The 20,994-nt window shown below is 49.7% G+C and overlaps 1 protein-coding gene across 7 annotated transcripts in view; it reads right to left on the bottom strand.

The window, feature by feature from the left end:
• LOC134933699 (aldo-keto reductase family 1 member C1-like) overlaps positions 1-20,994 on the bottom strand; it is a 145,775-nt gene that overhangs the window by 32,620 nt on the left and 92,161 nt on the right. For 5 of the 7 annotated variants that reach the window (XM_063929084.1, XM_063929087.1, XM_063929088.1 and 2 more), the window contains 5 exons: positions 17,017-17,169; positions 16,781-16,852; positions 9,122-9,289; positions 7,112-7,228; positions 3,478-3,555 (listed from right to left, as the gene is read on the bottom strand). In XM_063929084.1, the coding sequence (XP_063785154.1) occupies positions 3,478-3,555; positions 7,112-7,228; positions 9,122-9,289; positions 16,781-16,852; positions 17,017-17,169 (588 nt within the window). Of the gene's footprint in view, positions 1-3,477; positions 3,556-7,111; positions 7,229-9,121; positions 9,290-16,780; positions 16,853-17,016; positions 17,170-20,994 lie in introns of those variants that run through there. The other 2 variants (XM_063929086.1, XM_063929090.1) reach the window with 2 other exon arrangements.

Below are 20,994 nucleotides of genomic sequence, written 5' to 3'. Positions count from 1 at the left end.
ACTGCTCCTTGGACCTCGCCCTTATAACGAGATTGTCCAAGTACGGGATAATTACAACTCCCTTTTTTTGAAGGAGTATCAACATTTCGGCCATTACCTTGATAAAACACCCTCGGTGCCATGTACAGTCCAAACGGCAGTGTCTGGACTTGGTAATGGTAATCCTGTACCACAAATCTGAGGTACTCCTGGCGAGGATGGTAAATGGGGACATGCAGGTAAGCATCCTTGATGTCCCAGGATACCATGTAATCCCCCTCGTCCAGGCTTGGAATAACCGCCCTGAGCGATTCCATCTTGAACTTGAATTTTTGTGTTCAAGGATTTTAAATATAAAATGGGTCACACCGAACCATGCGGTTTCGGTACCCCAACCCGTGTGGAATAGTAACCCCGTCCTTGTTGAAGTAGGGGCACCTTGAGTATTACCTGCTGGGAATACCGCTTATTAATTGCCTCTAGCACAGCCTCCCTGCCTGAGGGAGTTGTCAGCAAGGCATATTTTAGGAAACGGCTGGGGGGAGACATCTCGAATTCCAGCTTGTAAACCTAAAATACTACTTGAAAGAAACAGGGATCCACCTGTGAGCGAGCCCACTAATTGCTGAAATTTTTGAGACGGCCCCCCACCGTACCTGGCTACACCTGTGGAGCACCCGCGTCATGGTGTGGCCTCACAGGAGGCGGGGGAAGAATCTTGATTCTGGGAACAGGCTGACTGGTGCAGCTTTTTTCCCTCTACCCTTTTGTCTGTGAGGAAACCTGAGGTAAAATTATTTCTTCCCAGCAGTTGCTGTGGATACGAGGTCCCAGAGACCATCCCCAAATAATTCCTCACCCTTATAAGGCTCTCTATGCGCTTTTTAAGTCAGCATCACCTGTCCAGTGACAGGTCTCTAATACCCTCCTGACAGAATGGACATTACATTTATTTTGGATGCCAGCCGGCAAAATATCCCAATGTGCATCCCCCATATATAAGACGACGTCTTTAATATGTTTTTATGTTTGCCAACTAGTATCCCTGTTTGACAGGGTCACCGACCACGCTGCAGCAGCACTATCTGCAGGTCTCAGTCTAGTACCTGAGTGTGTAAATACAGACTTCAGGATAGCCTCCTGTTTTTTATCAACAGGTACCTATTAAAGTGGCCGTATCCTAAGACGGCAGTGCCACCTTTTTTGACAAACGTGTGAGCGCCTTATCCACCCTAGGGGATATCTCCCAGCGTAACTTATCCACCTGGCGGGAAAGGGTACGCCATCAGTAACTTTTTATAAATTACCAGTTTCTTAACGGGGGAACCCACGCTTTCACACACTTCATTTATTCATCTGATGGGGGAACAAAACACTGCCTGTTTTTTCTCCCCAAACCTAAAACCCATTTTTAGAGGTGCTTGGGTTAAAGTCAGAAATGTATAACACATTTTTTATTGCCGGGATCACGTCACGGATGTTCCTAGTGGATTGTGTATATGTCTCCACCTTGTCGACACTGGAGTCAGACTCCGTGTCGACATCTGTGTCTGCCATCTGAGAGAGCGGGCGTTTTTGAGCCCCTGATGGCCTTTGAGACGCCTGGGCAGGCGCGGGCTGCGAAGCCGGCTGTCCCACAGCTGTTACGTCATCCACCCTTTTATGTAAGGAGTTGACACTGTCGGTTAATACCTTTCACCTATCCATCCACTCTGGTGTCGGCCCCACAGGGGGCGACATCACATATATCGGCCTCTGTTCTGTCACCATATAAGCCTCCTCATTCAACATGTCGACACAGCCGTACCGACACACCGCAGACACACAGGGAATGCTCTAAACGAGGACAGGACCCACAAAAGCCCTTTGGGGGGACAGAGTAAGAGTATGCCAGCACACACCAGAGCGCTATATATATACAGGGACTAACTGAGTTATGTCCCTAATAGCTGCTTTTTATATAATATACTGTAGAAAGTGCCAATTTTAATGCCCCCCCTCTCTTTTCCCTCTTACTGTACTGTAGAATTGCAGGGAAGAGCCAGGGAGCTTCCTTCCAGCCGAGCTGTGAGGGAAAAATGGCGCCAGTGTGCTGAGGAGATAGGCTCCGCCCCTTTTTCGCAGCCTATTCTCCCGTTTTTTATGGAATTCTGGCAGGGGTATTTACCTCATATATAGCCCCTGGGGCCATATATTGAGGTATTTTAGCCAGCCAAAGTGTTTTTATTGCTGCCTCAGGGCGCCCCCCCCAGCGCCCTGCACCCTCAGTGACCGGAGTGTGAAGTGTGTGAGAGGAGCAATGGCGCACAGCTGCAGTGCTGTGCGCTACCTTGGTGAAGACAGAGTCTTCATGCCGCCGATTTTCCGGACCATCTTCTTACTTCTGGCTCTGTAAGGGGGACGGCGGCGCGGCTCCGGGACCGAACATCAAGGCTGGGCCTGCGGTCGATCCCTCTGGAGCTAATGGTGTCCAGTAGCCTAAGAAGCCCAATCCGGCTGCAAGCAGGCGAGTTCGCTTCTTCTCCCCTTAGTCCCTCGCTGCAGTGAGCCTGTTGCCAGCAGGTCTCACTGAAAATAACAAATTCTAAGACTATAACTTTCTAAGAGCTCAGGAGAGCCCCTAGTGTGCATCCAACCTCGGCCGGGCACGAAATCTAACTGAGGCTTGGAGGAGGGTCATAGTGGGAGGAGCCAGTGCACACCAGGTAGTCTAAGATCTTCGGAGCCCGCTATTCCCCATGGTCCTTACGGAGTTCCCAGCATCCACTAGGACGTTAGAGAAATATATATAGCTCTCTGTCATCTAGCTACTTATCATTTATTTTAAATTAGCAGTAATGCCCGGGACCTTCAGTCACATCCTCCTTTATTTAAAGCACACATTTTAAATTCCTGTCATACCCAGCAATCGAACCCATGACCTGCCATGTTGCAGTCAGACACCTTACTCGTGGAGCTACTTGCTCCTGTATGGGAAGTATGAGAGTATTTTGAAATGTGTGCCTTAAATAAAGGAGGATGTGACTGAAGGTGCTTAGGGATATGAGAGGGAGATGGGGGGCGGACAGGTGATGCCGGGGATTAAAGAGGAGGAAGTTGCAAATGAGATTGATTAAAACAGAAGATTGACAGGTACTGTAGAACTTTGCCCCCTGCCTTGTGGTTCCCTGGGCGGTGTCACGTGTCACACCAACCTAGTTATGGCCCTGACTTTAACAGACCATTGATCTGATGTGTTCACTAGAGGAAGCTCAGCTTCTCCCAGTTTATCAAAAGGTTTATGGTTTTTTTAATCTTCTGACAGATGGAGATTGGAAGGAGGCCAGAACCAGCACGCAGCCTTAATTGAACTTTTTAAGAATGCTAATTTCTACGGCAGTCAAGTGTGTACAAGTTCTCGGTGCAAGGTGCTGCACGCGCCAAGATGATAGAGCTGGAGGGTGTATAAGCACAGACACAGCGATTAACAGGTTATAACACAGCCAGATATTTACTCACCTCCCAGGTCTGGCGAAGGTCAGCGTTATCAAAATGGGCTGTCCAATCCTCACTGGCGGGACAAATATCTTCTCCTGGCTTAACAAGACAGGACCATTGGTATACTAATGATAAATATTGATATTTCACAAAAATGTTCACATGTCCAGGTCTTTATATATCCATACCTCGCAACTGTCCCGATTTTCGCAGGACAGTCCTGTTTTATTGGGACTGTTCTGCTGTACCACCAGCGGGCAACAGTGTCCCGTGGTGGTGGTGGTGGTTGGGGCGGGGGGGGGGGGGGGCAGTTGGGAGTCTCCTGTCACTCACTGCTCTGCTTAGCGGTGAATAGATGCTGTGCTCATGCGTCTATTTACTGGAGACAGAGGGCGGGATGTATTAATAGACATCGCCGCCCAACGCCATGATGCTAATCGAATATGTAATTAGGTATGCGATTAGCATTGCGGAGGACATCTCTTCGGATAAGAGCTGTCCTTCGCGATGCGCAGCGGCTGCCTGACTTCTGGGTTTCGGCCCCGGGAGTCCATCTGCGCATGCGCAGGGTGACGGGGGCGGGCGCGAGGCATGCTGGGAGGGATCCCTCACACAGCGCTGCGGAGAGAACCCCATAGGCTTCTATGGGGTATCGCCAGCAAAAGTTGGCGAACCCCTCCACAGGGCTGAGCCAGGGGCTGGGGCTTTGTAAACAGGAGTTTACTGCATTTTCCGTTTAGTACATCCTGCCCAGAGGGAGAGGGGGTATGCCAGCAGCTGAACATGCCTCCTCAGTGACGAAAACGGGGGATGTGGCTTGCGATTGCGGGCACTCCAGTGAAGCCACGCCCCTTCCCATAGACCATGCCCCCAAAAGTCCTAGATCCCGTTTCATCAAAATTGGGGGGTATGTATATTTATTATTCTGACTTCTGAGACCCCCGAAGGTCACCCCAAAAGCATTCTCTTGGGGGACATCATGTGCTTTGCACTGGTACACCAAGATGTCCGCCTAAATCCAATGCTAGGAAGTTGGACATTCAGGTGTAGCATCATGAGCATTATTACAGTAGGTAAAGGGGTGATATTACTATGGGAACCAGAGGCTTAGGGGGGCCTGGACCCAGGTCATTGAGTTGCATACCTATTTCCCGGATTTGCCTGCTAAGCAATTGGGTCTGATCCATTGCCCAGCCTGAGCTGTATGACATTATATTGTCAGTGAGAGGAGCGTGTAGTGGGTGTTATAGTGGTAAGAGGGCGCTGTAATGGGGTATAATCTGATCCCCTCCTAGTAATGTGGAGGGCACTATAGTGTGGCATAATATGAAATGGGTACACTGTCAGAATGTGAATTGGGGGTACTGTGTGACATAATATGCACTGGCAGCCCTACACTGTGACATCATGTAACCTGGGAACTGAGATGGTTATAACATAGACTAGGGCACTACTATAATACTTGTTACACCCCCCCCCCCCCCCCCTTATTGATTGTAGCAGCCTAGCAGGTCCCCTATCCCTTATAATACCTGTTATTACACCCCTCAGTCAGTGTGACTGTATTGATTATATATCAGTGCTCCACTGATGGGAGTACTATGATATACCGGCGCTGGGATCCTAACCGCCGGAATGCCTGCAGCGGGGCAAGCGCAACAGAGCCCCTTGCTGGTTTGCTGCGCTCGCCACGCTGCGGCACGATGGCGCGCTATTTGTTCTTCCTCCAGGAGTGTCGTGGACCCCCCCCCAAGAGGAAGAATAGTTGTCGGTATACTGACGGTCGGGATCCCGGCGCCAGTATGCAGAGCGCCGGGATCCCAACAGCCGGGATATTGAGTGCCTCCCTCACTGATTGGAGCAGGCATCTCCTGTACACGGCAGTATGTAAAATACAGTATTATAGCATATATTATATATTTTGGTTTGGTGCAATTGGTGTTTGTATATATGTTATTGCCTGGATGCACCTCCTGAAAAAGGTTTGTGCTAGGAACGAAACGTTGAGAAGCATCTGTATACCATGGATATGTGAGCAATGCAATTTCTATGTACATTTGGAATACAATCCCTGGTGAGTGCCCCTGTTTGGTTTTGTATGTATTATAGCATATTGATATATCACCAGTCAGCATGTGCCTCCCCCCAGCCATGACTGTAGCAGGCGGATGTTATACACTACTTAAAATATCACTCCCCCCCTCCCACCTGATTGCAATTTGTAGTAGGTGGATGCAGAGCTTACAGTGGTCCAAGAGAGGTGGCGGATCTCATCCCCCCTCCTCCCTGGCACCTAGTAAATAAAGGGACTGCGCGTACTGCAAAAAGAGGTGTGGTCTCAAAAAGAAAGAGGTGTGGTCACGCAATAGTATCGCCAATTCACATTACGCTGCACAGTAGCACAATATTATTCACATTACACCAAATTATTCATGTTATGACACACAGTAGTGCCTCTTATAATGCCTCCTTGTAATGCCTCCTGTAGTAGTGCTCCCAGTAGTAATGCCCCTGTAGTAGAGCCCCCAGTGGTACTGCCCTCTTAGTATTGCCCCCCATTAGTAGTGCCCCCAGTATTAATGCCCCTTTGGTGATGCCCCCTGTAGTAGTGCCCCTAGCAATGCCCCCTGCAGTATTGCCCCTTTGGTAGTGCCCCTAGTAATGCCCCCTGTAGTATTACCCCTTTGGTAGTGCCCCTAGCTATGCCCCCTGTATTATTGCCCATTTGATAGTGACACTAGTAATGCCCCCTGTAGTATTGCCCCTTTGGTAGTGCCCCTAGTAATGCCCCCTGTAGTATTACCCCTTTGGTAGTGCCCCTAGCTATGCCCCCTGTATTATTGCCCCTTTGATAGTGACACTAGTAATGCCCCCTGTAGTATTGCCCCTTTGGTATTGCCCCTTGTATCGCCCTTTGGTAGTGCCCCCTTTAGTATTACCCCTTTGGCGATGCTTTTGTACTTCTGTGACGGGGCAGGGCCTGACATGCGGGGCGCACTAGCCCTGTGCTGGGCATCCCCCCCCATGTCAGTGTGCCTGATTGTAGCTGTGCTAAATCAACTGTGAATCACCCCCCCATAGTGCACTCTGCGGGACTTGGGAGCTGGAAGCCGGAGCTCAGTAGTGAGCTCCTGCCTCCAGCTGCTGCTGCTGTGGGGGGGGGAAGGTGGGACCGGGCGCCTGCTGGTAACACAATTTCAGCGGGCGCCCGTCATTTCCCTGACGTCAGGTTAGGTGAGCCGGAGGAGGCAGAACTGCGTTCCGTCTCCCAATGGAACTGACGGAACGCAGATCCGCCCCGTTCCGGTTCACTTTAACCCCTGCGTGGATATGATACTATAATAAAGTACACTGGAAGACGCCATGTTTTTTCTCTGCACTTCCCGGCTCCTCTCTCTGCACATCTGACGTCTTACACACGTGTCATGGCAGGTCACACGCACAGTACTGCAGAACTGGAGCCGGCACCCGGCAGCTGTCGAATCACTGACAGCCTGCCGGGAGTATACAGCCAGCTCAGTTCTTGGACAATTTCGGTGGTGCTTGCGGTCCGCCAGAAATTACCTCTATACAGCTTTGTCGGCGGGCCCCCTGGGACCCACAGGGCCCTAAGCAGCTGCTTTGATATGGTGGTGTAACAAACATTCATTGTTACCTTTAATGATGTGGGGTGATGGATGATGCACAGGTCAACATAGTCCATCTGGAGAGACTGAAGAGACTTTTCTATAGCAGGGCGCACAAGGTGGGGCCGGAAGAAAGTGCACCACAGCTGAAATAAAGGAAATATATTTTAAAAATTATTATTATTATTATTATTATTATTATTATTTTCTATATAGTAATAGCAGAAGGACGACTTTTATGAGTGACATATTTTTATGATGCCGTTGCCTGAGCAGATCATATACTAAATTAAAGGTCTTGGCCTGTAGATTTGCAGAAAAGTATTGGCATTGTAACTGGTTTCTCCGTTTTGGAGTTATGTGGTAAAACATCCGCCTGCCTTTTATTATGCATCACCATTGTGCTCTGGAAAATGTGACAGTTGCTGAACTCTCCCTGTGCACCTGCTGGATGACCTGGAACATGTGACCTGCTGGGTGGTCTGGAAACTGTGACAGTTTTTTGCAGCCACCCACTAAGCAGGGATTATCCAACAACGGCATCATAGAAATATGTCACTCATGAAAGTCGTCCTTCTGCTACTAGTAATACATAAATTTTATCTATATAGCGCTCTTTCTCCAATAGGACTCACGGTGCTTAACATATAATAACACAGTACAGAAACTATGGATGCAATAAAGAGGTTCATTTTAATGCATGAAATACAGGCACCATGAAGATTCAGGGTGTGGCAGCCATTTTGGGTCATCAGTTGCAGAGATTATTCTTCGCACGAAGTGGACCTAGGTAAAGGCAGCCATTTTGAAAGTACCAGGCGAGACTGGTACTGTCTCGCAGTTGTAATTTCACATGCAGAGAGAAATGTATGGAAAATGTAGTGGGCGTTCCTGGGCGGTGACTGCAGTGGTGCACCCGGGGGACGTTTCCGAGTACCTGGCAACACCCCGCCTAAACCCCCCCGATGAGCCAAGTTTTTTTGGGGGGAGACGGAAACAGCAGTTAAATGAATGACAACGTGCATCTGATTCTTGTGCCGGTGTACATAAGCGACGGATCTGAGATGCCGCCAGTGAGTGCAGAATCCATTGGCTGTGATATTTGCTTAAAAAGATGAGTCGTGACGAGATTTTCCACTGTCTCCCTATCAGGACCTCTGTGAATGGCAGAAATTGCAATGAAGTCTACTCCATCAGTATGACGGGATGCATCTTAGAACAGTGATGAGACCTATTTATCTCCATCACTGCGAAGGAAGTCCTATCGTGGTATGTATAATGAGGTCCGCCCATATATGAAATGACATGGGGGGTCATTCCGAGTTGTTCGCTCGCTAGTTGCTTTTAGCAGCATTGCACACGCTAGGCCGCCGCCCTCTGGGAGTGTATCTTCGCTTAGCAGAATTGCGAATGAAAGATTAGCAGAACTGCTACTAAATAATTCCTTGCAGTTTCTGAGTAGCTCCAGACCTACTCCTAGACTGCGATCAGCTCAGTCCGTTTAGTTCCTGGTTTGACGTCACAAACACGCCCTGCGTTCAGCTAGCCACTCCCCCATTTCTCCAGACACTCCCGCATTTTTCCCTGACACGCCTGCGTTTTTTAGCACACTCCCGGAAAACGCTCAGTTACCACCCAGAAACGCCCCTTTCCTGTCAATCACTCACCGATCAGCAGTGCGACTGAAAAGCGCCGCAAGAACACCAGCAAATCTACTACGTTTTGTGTAAAATAACTTAGCGTATGCGCTCTGCGTACCATGCGCATGCGCAGTTAGCAACAAATTGCAGCATAGCGAAAATCGGCAACGAGCGAACAACTCGGAATAACCCCCATGGTCTCACTATAAATTACAAAATCATGTTATGCAACGTATAATTCGAAGCCAGGAACATATATTCTATATTATTAAATTTGGTATTATTTAATGAGCAAGCTATGAAAATCTTCAGAAGGTTTACTTGAATGGGCGCCCTGAGGACCAGAGACCACCCAGGGGTCCCCCGGAAACGTAAATAAGAGTCAGCGGAGAAACAAACCTTAGTTGTGTAGAACAGATCTTCCCGCTTTAAGGTCCCCTCAGATAACTTCTCCTGAACGGCTCTTCCAATAGCTCCCTCCGACATATAGAAATAAGCTCCATCCACATGGCGGTAACCAATATCCAGCGCAGTCTTTACAGCCTTCTGCACGGTATCCTGGAGAGTCTATAAGAGACCAGACGCAAGAGAAGCACCCGGAGACGTTAGTGTCCTAATGTCCTACTCTGAGAATAGCACACTGCCATCATTTACCCAAAAGACATTGATACGCACAATAAGTGACCCCTCTGACAGTGACCCGTCTGATAGTGACCCGTCTGACAGTGACCCCTCTGACAGTCTTTGTAGTAAATGCTGAGGTTGCATTACCTTATTAGTACACAAAGGGGGTCATTCCGAGTTGTTCGCTCGCAAGCTGCTTTTAGCAGCTTTGCACATGCTAAGCCGCCGCCTACTGGGAGTGAATCTTAGCTTATCAAAATTGCGAACGAAAGATTCTCAAAATTGCGACCACACACCTCTTAGCAGTTTCTGAGTAGCTCCAGACTTACTCGGCATCTGCGATCAGTTCAGTGCTTGTCGTTCCTGGTTTGACGTCACAAACACACCCAGCGTTCGCCCATACACTCCTCCGTTTCTTCAGCCACTCCCGCATTTTTCCCAGAATCGGTAGCGTTTTTTCGCACACACCCATAAAACGGCCTGTTTCCGCCCAGAAACACCCACTTCCTGTCAATCACATTACGATCACCAGAACGAAGAAAAAAACGTGAGTAAAATACCTAACTGCATAGCAAATTTACTTGGCGCAGTCGCAGTGCGAACATTGCGCATGCGCACTAAGCGGAAAATCGCTGCGATGCGAAAAAATTTACCGAGCGAACAACTCGGAATGAGGGCCAATATACTGTTATGAGAGACAATAGTATCATGGAAGTTTTATTAATAACGTGCAAGCAGAGCCGCCAAGAGTTTGGGTGGGCATGGGTACGGAAGGGTGTGGCTATGCCCCCTCGTATACATTATCATGGTGCGCAATGCCACAAAGCGGCATTGCACGAGCATCGGGGGGCTTGATCATTGCATCCCAGGGGGTGTGGATATGCCTTCCTTGCACTCGTGGGCTTCTACAGGGGCCCGGGTAATCTGCAACCGCTCCACTCCAAGCCTATTAGCGTCTCTGTGTGCAAGGGAAGCATGTGTTCAGCTCCCAACTGTCATGTGTTCAGCTCCCAACTGTCATGTGTTCAGCTCCCAACTGTCCTGTCTTCAGCTTCCAACTGTCATGTGTTCAACCCCCAACTGTCATGTGTTCAGCTCCCAACTGTCCTGTCTTCAGCTTCCAACTGTCATGTGTTCAATTCCCAGCTGTCATATGTTCAATCCCCAATTGTCATGTGTTCAACCCCTGTCATGTGTTCAGCTCCCAACTGTCCTGTCTTCAGCTTCCAACTGTCATGTCTTCAACCCCCAACTGTCATGTGTTCAGCTCCCAACTGTCCTGTCTTCAGCTTCCAACTGTCATGTGTTCAACCCCCAACTGTCATGTGTTCAGCTCCCAACTGTCCTGTCTTCCGCTTGCAACTGCCATGTGTTCAATTCCCAACTGTCATATGTTCAATCCTCAATTGTCATGTGTTCAACCCCTAACTGTGATGTGTTCAGCTACCAACTGTCCTGTCTTCAGCTTTCAACTATCATGTGTTCAACCCCCAACTGTCAAGTGTTCAGCTCCCAACTGTCCTGTCTTCAGCTTGCAACAGCCATGTGTTCAGTACCCAACTGTCATATGTTCAATCCCCAATTGTCATGTGTTCAACCCCCAACTGTCATGTGTTCAGCTCCCAACTGTCCTGTCTTCAGCTTCCAACTGTCATGTGTTCAATCCCCAACTGTCATGTGTTCAGCTCCCAACTGTCATGTGTTCAATCCCCAACTGTCATGTGTTCAATCCCCAACTGTCATGTGTTCAGCTTCCAACTGTCATGTGTTCAGCTTCCAACTGTCCTGTCTTTAGCTTCCAACTGTCCTGTCTTCAGCTACCGTCATGTGTTCAATCCCCAACTGTCATATGTTCAGCCCCCAACTGTCCTGTGTTCAGCTCCCAACTGTCCTGTCTTCAGCTTCCAACTGTCATGTGTTCAATCCCCAACTGTCATGTGTTCAATCCCCAACTGTCATGTGTTCAGCTTCCAACTGTCATGTGTACAGCTCCCAATTGTCCTGTCTTTAGCTTCCAACTGTCCTGTCTTCAGCTTCCAACTGTCATGTGTTCAATCCCCAACTGTCATATGTTCAATCCCCAACTGTCATGTGTTCAATCCCCAAGTGTCATGTGTTCAGCTCCCAACTGTCCTGTTTTCAACTACCAACTGCCATGTGTTCAATCCCCAACTGTCATGTGTTCAATCCCCATAGGTGCCGATGTATGTTTTTGCTGGTGGGTGCTCGGCGGGAGCGGGAATGAATGGGCAGCCACGGCAGTGACTAATGCCCATTACACATTATGTAACACACTGTAAAGCCCATTACACATTATGCTACACACTGTAATGTCTATTACACAATATGCCACACACCGTAATGCCCATTACGCAATATGCCACACACCGTAATGCCCATTCCGCATTATGCCAAACACCGTAATGCCCAATATGCATTATGCCACACACTGTGATGTCAATTACATATTATGCCACAAATCGTTATGGCCCTGACACCATTTTATGCCCCACACAGAATAATGCCCCTTACAAATGATGCAACACAGTAAGGCTTCTAATTACTTTTAAATTACCTGCCTGTTGTCAGGGGTCTCGCGCTCATTGCCAAGGGTTTCATGCACATTGTCAGGGGTTTCATGCTCTGGGTTCCATGCTCGCAGGGGTTTCATGCGTGTTGCAAGGGATCTCCAGCACGTTGCCAGGGGTTTCATGCGCGTTGCCAACAAAGTATGGGAGGGTGGGTGCTAAACATATGGTGGGTTTGCCATGGTACCACACACACTGCTTCCTGGGGGAGGGGGGGCTTGGTGATACACACTCATACAGTGGGTCCTGGGAGAGGGGGGTCATGATGACACACACACACATACATATATATATATATACATACATACATACACACACTGCGTTCTGGGTGGGAGGGGGGCATGATGACGCACACGCACACACTGTGTTCTGGGGGAGGGGGGTGCATGATGACACACACACACACACACACACACACACACACACACACACACACACACACACACACATGCACATGCACACACTGCGTCCAGGGGGTGAGGGGGTGCATGATGACACACACACATGCGTCCAGGAGGGGAGGGGGGTACACAATGACACACACATGCACACACTGCGTCCAGGGGGGGAGGGGGTGCATGATGACACACACACATGCACACACTGTGTCCAGGAGGGGAGGGGGGTGCACAATGACACACACTGCGTCCAGGAGGGGAGGGGGGTGCACGATGACACACACATGCACACACTGCGTCCAGGCGGGGAGGGGGTGCATGATGACACACACACATGCACATGCACACACTGCGTCCTGGGGGGAAAAGGGGGCACGATGACACACACACACACATGCACACACTGCATCCTGGGGGGAGGGGGGCATAATGACACACACACACCCATCATGCACACACTGCGTCCTGGGGGGGAGGGGGGCATGATGACACACACACACATGAACACATTGCGTCCTGGGGAGAAGGGGGGAGGGGCATGATGACACTGACACACACACACACACTTGCTAGCCACTGCAGCCCCTGCAGACGATTGAGACGTGCTGGGGGCTGCGGAAAGGCTTCTATACAGTGCAGTATAAAAAAAAAAAACTTAAAAATGCTAGCAGCCGGGAGACAGGAGCTAGAGGTCAAATGTGACCTCTAGCGCCTGTCTCCTCCTTGGCGGAAGCCATTTTTGGTGTTTTTTTTTTTAATATAGCACTGTACGGAAGCGTTCCACAGCCCCCAGCGCGTCTCCATCCTCTACAGGGGCTGTGGCGTCTAGCAGTAACTGGGGCTGGTTCCGTGGGTACTCCTGATTGTCCGTGGGTGCTCGGGCCCGGGAGCACCCACGGAATCAGTGCCTATGCCAGTCCCCAACTGTCATGTGTTCAGCTTCTAACTGTCATGTGTTCAGCTCCCAACTGACATGTGTTCAGCTCCCAACTGTCATGTGTTCAGCTCCCAACTGTCATGTGTCCAGCTCCCAACTGTCATGTGTTCAGCTCCCAACTGTTCTGTCTTCAGCTTCCAACTGTCATGTGTTCAATCCCCAACTGTCATGTGTTCAGCTCCCAACTGTCATGTGTTCAGCTCCCAACTGTTCTGTCTTCAGCTTCCAACTGTCCTGTCTTCAGCTTCCAACTGTCATGTGTTCAGCTGCCAACTGTCATGTGTTCAGCTGCCAACTGTCATGTGTTCAGCTCCCACATGTCATGTCTTCAGCTTCCAACTGTCATGTGTTCAACTCCCAACTGACATGGGTTCAGCTCCCAACTGTCACGTGTTTAGCTCCCAACTGTCACGTGTTCAGCTCCCAACTGACATGTGTTCAGCTCCCAACTGTCATGTTCAGCCCCCAACTGTTCTGTCTTCAGCTTCCAACTGTCCTGTCTTCAGCTTCCAACGGTCATGTGTTCCATCCCCAACTGTCATGTGTTCAGCTCCCAACTGTCATGTGTTCAGCTCCCAACTGTTCTGTCTTCAGCTTCCAACTGTCCTGTCTTCAGCTTCCAACTGTCATGTGTTAAATCCCCAACTGTCATGTGTTCAGCTGCCAACTGTCATGTGTCAGCTCCCATATGTCCTGTCTTCAGCTTTCAACTGTCATGTGTTCAGCTCCCAACTGACATGGGTTCAGTTCCCAACTGTCACGTGTTCAGCTCCCAACTGTCACGTGTTCAGCTCCCAACTGTCACGTGTTCAGCTCCCAACGGTCATGTGTTCAGCTCCCAACTGACATGTGTTCAGCTCCCAACTGTCGTGTTCAGTTTCCAACTGTCATGTGTTCAGCTCCAAACTGTCATGTGTTCAATCCCCAACTGTCATGTGTTCAGATCCTGTCATGTGTTCAGCTTCCAACTGTCATGTGTTCAGCTCCCAACTGACATGTGTTCAACTTCCAACTGTCATGTGTTCAGCTCCCAACTGTTCTGTCTTCAGCTCCCAACTGTCATGTGTTCAGCTTCCAACTGTCCTGTCTTCAGCTTCCAACTGTCATGTGTTCAATCCCCAACTGACATGTGTTCAGCTCCCAACTGTCGTGTTCAGTTTCCAACTGTCATGTGTTCAGCTCCAAACTGTCATGTGTTCAATCCCCAACTGTCATGTGTTCAGATCCTGTCATGTGTTCAGCTTCCAACTGTCATGTGTTCAGCTCCCAACTGACATGTGTTCAGCTTCCAACTGTCATGTGTTCAGCTCCCAACTGTTCTGTCTTCAGCTCCCAACTGTCATGTGTTCAGCTTCCAACTGTCCTGTCTTCAGCTTCCAACTGTCATGTGTTCAATCCCCAACTCAGTGCCGTAACCAAGTATTTTAGCCCTGTGTGCAAGAAATGGCATTGGCGCCCCCCCCTACTCAAGACAGGAGCAATGTGCGCCGCAGGCGTGCAAAAAATATATAGGGATGTGGCTTCATGGGGAAGGGGTGTGGCCACAAAATAATGCCAATACATACTACGGAGCATAGTAGTCTCCTCTCCATTATTCAAATTACACTGCACAATAGCGCCACTACACCAGGTAGAGCCCCTTTTTACACATTACGGCAGACGGCGTGCCTTTTTACACATTACGGCAGACAGCGTCCCCCTTTTTACACATTACAGCAGACAGACACGAGAGAGAGAGAGAGAGAGAGAGAGAGAGATACCATCTCTCCCCCTGGCAGTCAGGCTCCTCTTGCTGGCAGAGATCCCGGGCAGCCGCAGGGAAGGAGGAGGGAGGGGGACTTGAGCCGCAGCAGCGCTATGTCATTGGTAGAGGCGCCGCTGCAGCACTCCCCTCTCCTCCTGCATTGGCTGCCCGCTGCTGAGAATGCTGGGATGAGGGAACCGCATCCCAGCATTCACAGCAGCGCCGGGCAGCCAATACAGAAGGAGAGGGGAGTGCTGCAGCGGCACTTACTACCAATGACATAGCGCTGCTGCGGCTCAAGTCCCCCTCCCTCCTCCTCCTTCTCTGCCTCCGGCGCTGCTCTCCCTCCAGCGCGGCGCATGGCACCCAGCAGAGGCGGCATGTAATGAGTCAATTTGACTCATTACATGCCGCTGGCCGTGCGCCCTCAGTGTAACTGCACTGTGTGCCAGGCACACCTGGCACATAGGTAGTTACGGCGCTGTCCCAACTGTCATGTGTTCAGCTCCCAACTGTTCTGTCTTCAGCTTCCAATTGTCATGTGTTCAGCTCCCAACTAACATGGGTTCAGCTCCCATCTGTCACGCGTTCAGCTCCCAACTGTCATGTGTTCAGCTCCCAACTGTCATGTGTTCAGCTCCCAACTGTCACGTGTTCAGCTCCCAACTGTCATGTGTTCAGCTCCCAACGGTCATGTGTTCAATCCCCAACTGTCATGTGTTCAGCTCCCAACTGACATGTGTTCAGCTTTCAACTGTCATGTGTTCAGCTCCCAACTGACATGTGTTCAGCTTCCAACTGTCATGTGTTCATCTCCCAACTGTCATGTGTTCAGCTCCCAGCTGTCATGTGTTCAATCCCCAACTGTCATGTGTTCAGCTCCCATCTGTCATGTATTTGAAAAATGACAGTTGGGAGCAGATTGGCTGGAGCACCATTTATCATACACATCAAGTTTTATCACTCATTGATAAATGGGCCCCTAAAATTGTTCAGTGAAATGTTTTGCCTGGCTGTATTCCCTTGCATGCCGTAGCTTTGCATTTAGAGTACAATGAGTTGCAGCTTGCGCACATGCACCGAATGGCTGCATCCTCAGTCATGTAAGAAGCTGTCGCAACATAAATGTTCCAATGTCATTGGTAGAGGCGCCGCTGCAGCACTCCCCTCTCCTCCCATATTGGCTGCCCGCTGCTGAGAATGCTGGGATGAGGGAACCGCATCCCAGCATTCACAGCAGCACCGGGCAGCCAATACAGAAGGAGAGGGGAGCGCTTACTACCAATGACATAGCGCTGCTGCGGCTCAAGTCGCCCTCCCTCCTCCTCCTTCTCTGCCTCCGGCGCTGCTCTCCCTCCAGCGCGGCGCACGGCACCCAGCAGAGGCGGCATGTAATGAGTCAATTTGACTCATTACATGCTGCTGGCCGTGCGCCCTCAGTGTAACTGCGCTGTGTGCCAGGCACACCTGGCACATAGGTAGTTACGGCGCTGCCCCAACTGTCATGTGTTCAGCTCCCAACTGTGCGATGCCTTTGCACTTCTGCGGGAAAGTGTGTGTGTGGGGGAAGGGGGTGGCAGCACTGACATGCGGGGCGGGATATCCCTGTGCTGGGTGTCCCCCCGCATGTCAGTGTGAATGATCATAGCTGTGCTAAATTCATCTCGGAATGACCCCCTAAAAACTGGCTGTTACTAACTTTGTGCAGTTACCTGGGCACCAGTCTTTCTAAATGTCTGATACAGTAATTGGTCCTTTGCAACAAACCTGGTCCATTGTGTAAGAGGTCTTGTTACCAGAGGCTGCAGGGGAGGTTTGTCCAGGCACTTCATCAGGAGGCTGACGAGAAATATAAGATTTAGGGTGTTGTTTATTATATATGAATATCAGTGAGCGTCCCAGCAGTCGTGCAATGAAAAGGGTGTCTCCCTCACCCAAACTGGCACTTTATCTCTCTCCAAAGCTTAGTACATAAACCCCCATATTATGAATGTGTTACTTACGTTACATGGGGTGAATGTGCCTAGTCCTATCACTGGCATCCTGTTTCCATCATTGAGAAGAAGGCAGGAGTCTTTGGTGAGTTGGGCGCCTGCACTCTCCCGTTTGGCAACAGACATCCTGCGTGTGTGGCTGATTCCCCTGGGACTGATCCGCTGTGTGAGAGATTATTGCATAAGTATACTGCCTCTCTCCCGAGATGGCATTTTAGGTGTGGTGCCCCATGACACATAAGCTGATTATTAATTGCTGTTTAATATGTTTAATATACGTCTCACTTTCACACTTGCATGATTTTTTTGTTGTTGTTGTAACTATGCCCTTTGAGAAGGAAGCACATATGTTATTACAAGTAATTATTTCTGGCTTATAGAGTTAATGCACAATGCAATGTAATATAATACTCATTGCCGATGAAGCATAACAGAACTTGGCGTGAGAAAAAGCAGGAGAAGCTTGCACATATAACCATGTCGCCAAACCGATTTATCAGTGTAGGTCAGCAATGTTGCTTCCTGCTGTTTTACTTATGTGAACAAGACTTCCCCCGGGGTCTGGAGAGCTGAGAGGGGCCACAGTAAAGGGGGGTATCAGTAAAGCTGATGCTTGAGCAACAGTATGAAAGGACGCAACTGTACTTTCTGTGTCGGCAGCTGAATACTGAAACAATAGCTCCTCACACAAGATAGTCTAGCAGTTTTAGCAGACTTGTGTGTGTTGTAACAGGCGTGCAGACACACTGGAAATGGCTATGTAAATATAACACTGTCTGCATGAGAAATCAGGGCTCAAAATATCATCCTGTAGGGCGTAAATTCTGTACTGAAATGTCAGACTGTGTAGGGCATGTAATGTGACCGAACAGTATAAACTCACCGTCTGGGCTTGCTGCAGGCCTCTTAATGCATCACAGTGGCATGGAAAGGGGTTAAGGTTTTGTGGGAGGAACGTAAGGAAAACGTTCAGGATTGTGATTGACTGGATTGTGAATAGGGGATGGTCTGAAATACACAGACCTAGTACATTTAGCCTCTTTCTAGTTTTTTCATGACGCACCCTCCCTTCCTGGGAAGTTGGTTTTTGTTGCTGCAGTTGGGTTAATTGTGTCGGCTTTTGGTGGCCGGTTTCTGAACGGTTATTTCTCTAACGTCCTAGTGGATGCTGGGGACTCCGTAAGGACCATGGGGAATAGACGGGCTCCGCAGGAGACTGGGCACTCTAAAGAAAGATTCAGTACTATCTGGTGTGCACTGGCTCCCCCCTCTATGCCCCTCCTCCAGATCTCAGTTAGAATCTGTGCCCGGCCAGAGCTGGGTGCTCCTAGTGGGCTCTCCTGAGCTTGCTAGAAAAGAAAGTATTTTGTCAGGTTTTTTATTTTCAGAGAGCTTCTGCTGGCAACAGACTCTCTGCTACGTGGGACTGAGGGGAGAGAAGCAAACCTACTCACTGCAGCTAAGTTGCGCTTCTTAGGCTACTGGACACCATTAGCTCCAGAGGGATCGAACACAGGTATCTAACCTTGATCGTCCGTTCCCGGAGCCCTGCCGCCGTCCCCCTTGCAGAGCCAGAAGTACAGAAGCAGCAGAAGCAAGAAGACATCGAAATCGGCGGCAGAAGACTCCTGTCTTCACTTAAGGTAGCGCACAGCACTGCAGCTGTGCGCCATTGCTCCAGCAGCACACCCACACACTCCGGTCACTGTAGGGTGCAGGGCGCAGGGGGGGGCGCCCTGGGCAGCAATTAAGATACCTGATGGCAAAAGTATACATATATACAGTCAGGCACTGTATATATGTGCGAGCCCCCGCCATTTTTACACATGAGAAGCGGGACAGAAGCCCGCCGCTGAGGGGGCGGGGCCTTCTTCCTCAGCACACCAGCGCCATTTTCTTTTCACAGCTCCGCTGGAAGGACGCTCCCCAAGCTCTCCCCTGCAGTATACAGGTGCAATAGAGGGTAAAAAAGAGAGGGGGGGCACATAAATTTAGGCGCAGAGATATATATATAAAAACAGCAGCTACTGGGTAAACACTAAGGTACAGTGTAATCCCTGGGTTATATAGCGCTGGGGTGTGTGCTGGCATACTCTCTCTCTGTCTCCCCAAAAGCCTTTGTGGGGTCCTGTCCTCAGTCAGAGCGTTCCCTGTATGTGTGCGGTGTGTCGGTACGCCTGTGTCGACATGTTTGATGAGGAAGGATACGTGGAGGCAGAACAAGTGCAAATAGATGTGGTGTCGCCCCCGACGGGGCCGGAATCTGATTCCAGTGTCGATGTCGATGATGCAATGTTGCAGCCTAAAATGACTAAAGCCATCCGCTACATGATTGTGGCAATGAAGGATGTGTTACACATTTCTGAGGAAAATCCTGTCCCTGACAAGAGGATTTATATGTATGGGGAGAAAAAGCAAGAAGTGGCTTTTCCCCCGTCACATGAATTGAATGAATTATGTGAAAAAGCGTGGGATTCCCCTGATAGGAAGGTAGTAATTTCCAAGAGATTGCTGATGGCGTATCCTTTCCCGCCAACGGACAGGTTACGCTGGGAATCCTCCCCCAGGGTAGACAAGGCGTTGACACGCTTATCTAAGAAGGTGGCCCTGCCGTCTCAGGATACGGCCGCCCTAAAGGATCCTGCGGATAGAAAGCAGGAAGCTATCCTGAAGTCTGTTTACACACATTCTGGTACGCTGCTGAGGCCAGCAATTGCTTCGGCCTGGATGTGTAGTGCGGTAGCAGCATGGACGGATACTCTGTCTGAGGAGTTAGATACCCTGGACAGGGACTCTGTTCTAATGACCCTGGCACATATCAAGGACGCGGTCCTATATATGCGGGATGCCCAGAGGGACATTTGCCTGCTGGGCTCTAGAGTAAACGCAATGTCCATTTCTGCCAGAAGGGTCTTATGGACTCGGCAATGGACAGGGGATACCGACTCTAAAAAACACATGGAGGTTTTACCTTATAAGGGTGAGGAATTGTTTGGGGACGGTCTCTCAGACCTAGTTTCCACAGCTACGGCTGGGAAGTCAAATTTCTTGCCTTATGTCCCTCCACAACCTAAGAAAGCACCGTATTACCAAATGCAGTCCTTTCGTTCGCAAAAGAGCAAGAAAGTCAGAGGTGCATCCTTTCTTGCCAGAGGCAGGGGTAGAGGAAAGAGGCTGCACAACACAGCTAGTTCCCAGGAACAAAAGTCCTCCCCGGCTTCCACTAAATCCACCGCATGACGCTGGGGCTCCACAGGCGGAGCCAGGAGCCGTGGGGGCGCGTCTCCGACATTTCAGCCACCAGTGGGTTCGCTCACGGGTGGATCCTTGGGCTATACAAGTTGTGTCTCAGGGATACAAACTGGAATTCGAGGTGACGCCCCCTCACCGTTACCTAAAATCGGCCTTGCCAGTTTCCCCCATGGGGAAAGGGAGGTAGTGCTGGCAGCAATTCACAAGTTATACCTCCAGCAGGTGGTTGTAAAGGTTCCTCTCCTTCAACAGGGAAGGGGTTACTATTCCACTATGTTTGTAGTACCGAAACCGGATGGTTCGGTCAGACCCATCTTGAATTTAAAATCCCTGAACATTTATCTGAAGAAATTCAAGTTCAAAATGGAATCGCTCAGAGCGGTCATTGCAAGCCTGGAAGAGGGGGATTTTATGGTGTCTCTGGACATCAAGGATGCTTACTTGCATGTCCCCATTTATCCACCTCATCAGGAGTACCTCAGATTTGTGGTACAGGAGGACTGTCATTACCAATTCCAGACGTTGCCGTTTGGGCTCTCCACGGCACCGAGAATATTTACCAGGGTAATGGCGGAAATGATGGTGCTCCTGAGAAAGCAAGGAGTCACAATTATCCCATACTTGGACGATCTCCTCATAAAGGCGAGGTCCAGAGAGCAGTTGCTGATCAGCGTAGCACACTCTCAGGAAGTGTTGCAACAGCACGGCTGGATTCTGAATATCCCAAAATCGCAG

The sequence above is a fragment of the Pseudophryne corroboree genome, chromosome 6 (genome assembly GCF_028390025.1).
Source record: "Pseudophryne corroboree isolate aPseCor3 chromosome 6, aPseCor3.hap2, whole genome shotgun sequence".
Classification (NCBI taxonomy): domain Eukaryota; kingdom Metazoa; phylum Chordata; class Amphibia; order Anura; family Myobatrachidae; genus Pseudophryne; species Pseudophryne corroboree.
This window is presented reverse-complemented; position numbering and strand designations above follow the sequence as displayed.